At 29.5% G+C, this 1241-nt stretch overlaps 2 protein-coding genes across 4 annotated transcripts in view; one reads left to right on the forward strand and one right to left on the reverse strand.

The window, feature by feature from the left end:
• LOC108968640 (5'-AMP-activated protein kinase subunit gamma-1) overlaps positions 1–1241 on the reverse strand; it is a 197356-nt gene that overhangs the window by 148108 nt on the left and 48007 nt on the right. The gene's annotated exons all lie outside the window — the stretch shown is intronic.
• LOC108968643 (sensory neuron membrane protein 1) overlaps positions 1–1241 on the forward strand; it is a 5231-nt gene that overhangs the window by 1019 nt on the left and 2971 nt on the right. The window contains exons 2-3 of the mRNA XM_018932778.1: positions 196–353; positions 464–611. Of these exons, the coding sequence (XP_018788323.1) occupies positions 196–353; positions 464–611 (306 nt within the window). The remainder of the gene's footprint in view (positions 1–195; positions 354–463; positions 612–1241) is intronic.

The raw sequence follows: 1241 nt of genomic DNA on the forward strand, positions 1-1241 counted from the left end.
AAAGTGTCATTGAAATAATATACATATACATATACAAATTATTAAAAATTTAAAAAATTTTAAAATTTATTAAAAAATAAGGACTACAACAAAATATAACTTTGATTAATTCTATTACTATGAAAAACAAACTTTACTATAATGTCCTATTACTATAAAAACTACTATAAGAACTTCCTTTCAATTTCCACAAAGCAAGTTTCACTTAAACCCGGCACCGAAATACGCGATCTCTGGACACAGACGCCATTCCCACTACACTTCTATATTTACGTTTTCAACATTACCAATCCGGATGAGGTGATGAACGGTGAAAAGCCCAATTTACAAGAAATCGGACCATTTGTTTTCGAGTGAGTCTAGTAAAACCACATTTGAAAGAAAAAATTAAAATATACACGACTGAAGAAAAACTGCTTATAAAATATATGCTTTATGAATTTTACAACCTTTATAACGTTAGTGAATGGAAGGATAAGTATGATTTGGTCGATGATCCATTGGAAGATTCGATCTCGTTCAATATGCGCAACACATTCTATTTCAACGAAAAGGATTCAAAAGGCCTTACCGGTGAAGAGCTCATAACAATTCCACATCCGTTGCTTGTGGTAAGTTGACGAGTGTTGAAAACAATTTGAAAATACATATATTTTCATTTTTAATTAGAGTTTGTTGCGGTTTTCGACTTTTTCTAATATTTCACACGCTGTTGTGGCTGGTTATTGTTCTCTGTATGACCAATTGAATTATATGGGAATTGTGTTCATTTTCATATTCATTCATTTACTTGCCATTGAGATGAGTTTTAACTAGAAACACAAATTTTTCAATTATTAACGAGACTCGTAGTTTGGCCGGAAATCGAGATGAGACATTTTTAAAGCTCAAAAATTCAGCCACGATCACAAAACGCCCATATTTATTTTTAATGTTTTGTTATTTTATCTTTCGTTTCCTGTGGGTTTCATTATACTTTGATTTTTTTGTTTTCAAAAATGATCTACCCTGATCTAGATTTGAAGTAAGAAGATCGAAAAATGCATGTTTTTTCGTAGTTTTTTTTTTCTAAATTTGGTTAGTAAATCAGATACTTTACAGCAATTCTTTAATTCCGGATTCACATAAAAAAAATTAATATTTAAATTAAAAAAAAAAATTATTATTATTTAAAATAAAAAATCTGTCTCTTATACACATCTAGTCGATGAAATTATGAAAAAGATTGACCAGGGCCATCA

The sequence above is a fragment of the Bactrocera latifrons genome, unplaced genomic scaffold, assembly GCF_001853355.1.
Source record: "Bactrocera latifrons isolate USDA-ARS-PBARC rearing strain unplaced genomic scaffold, ASM185335v1 scaffold_223, whole genome shotgun sequence".
NCBI classification, from domain to species: domain Eukaryota; kingdom Metazoa; phylum Arthropoda; class Insecta; order Diptera; family Tephritidae; genus Bactrocera; species Bactrocera latifrons.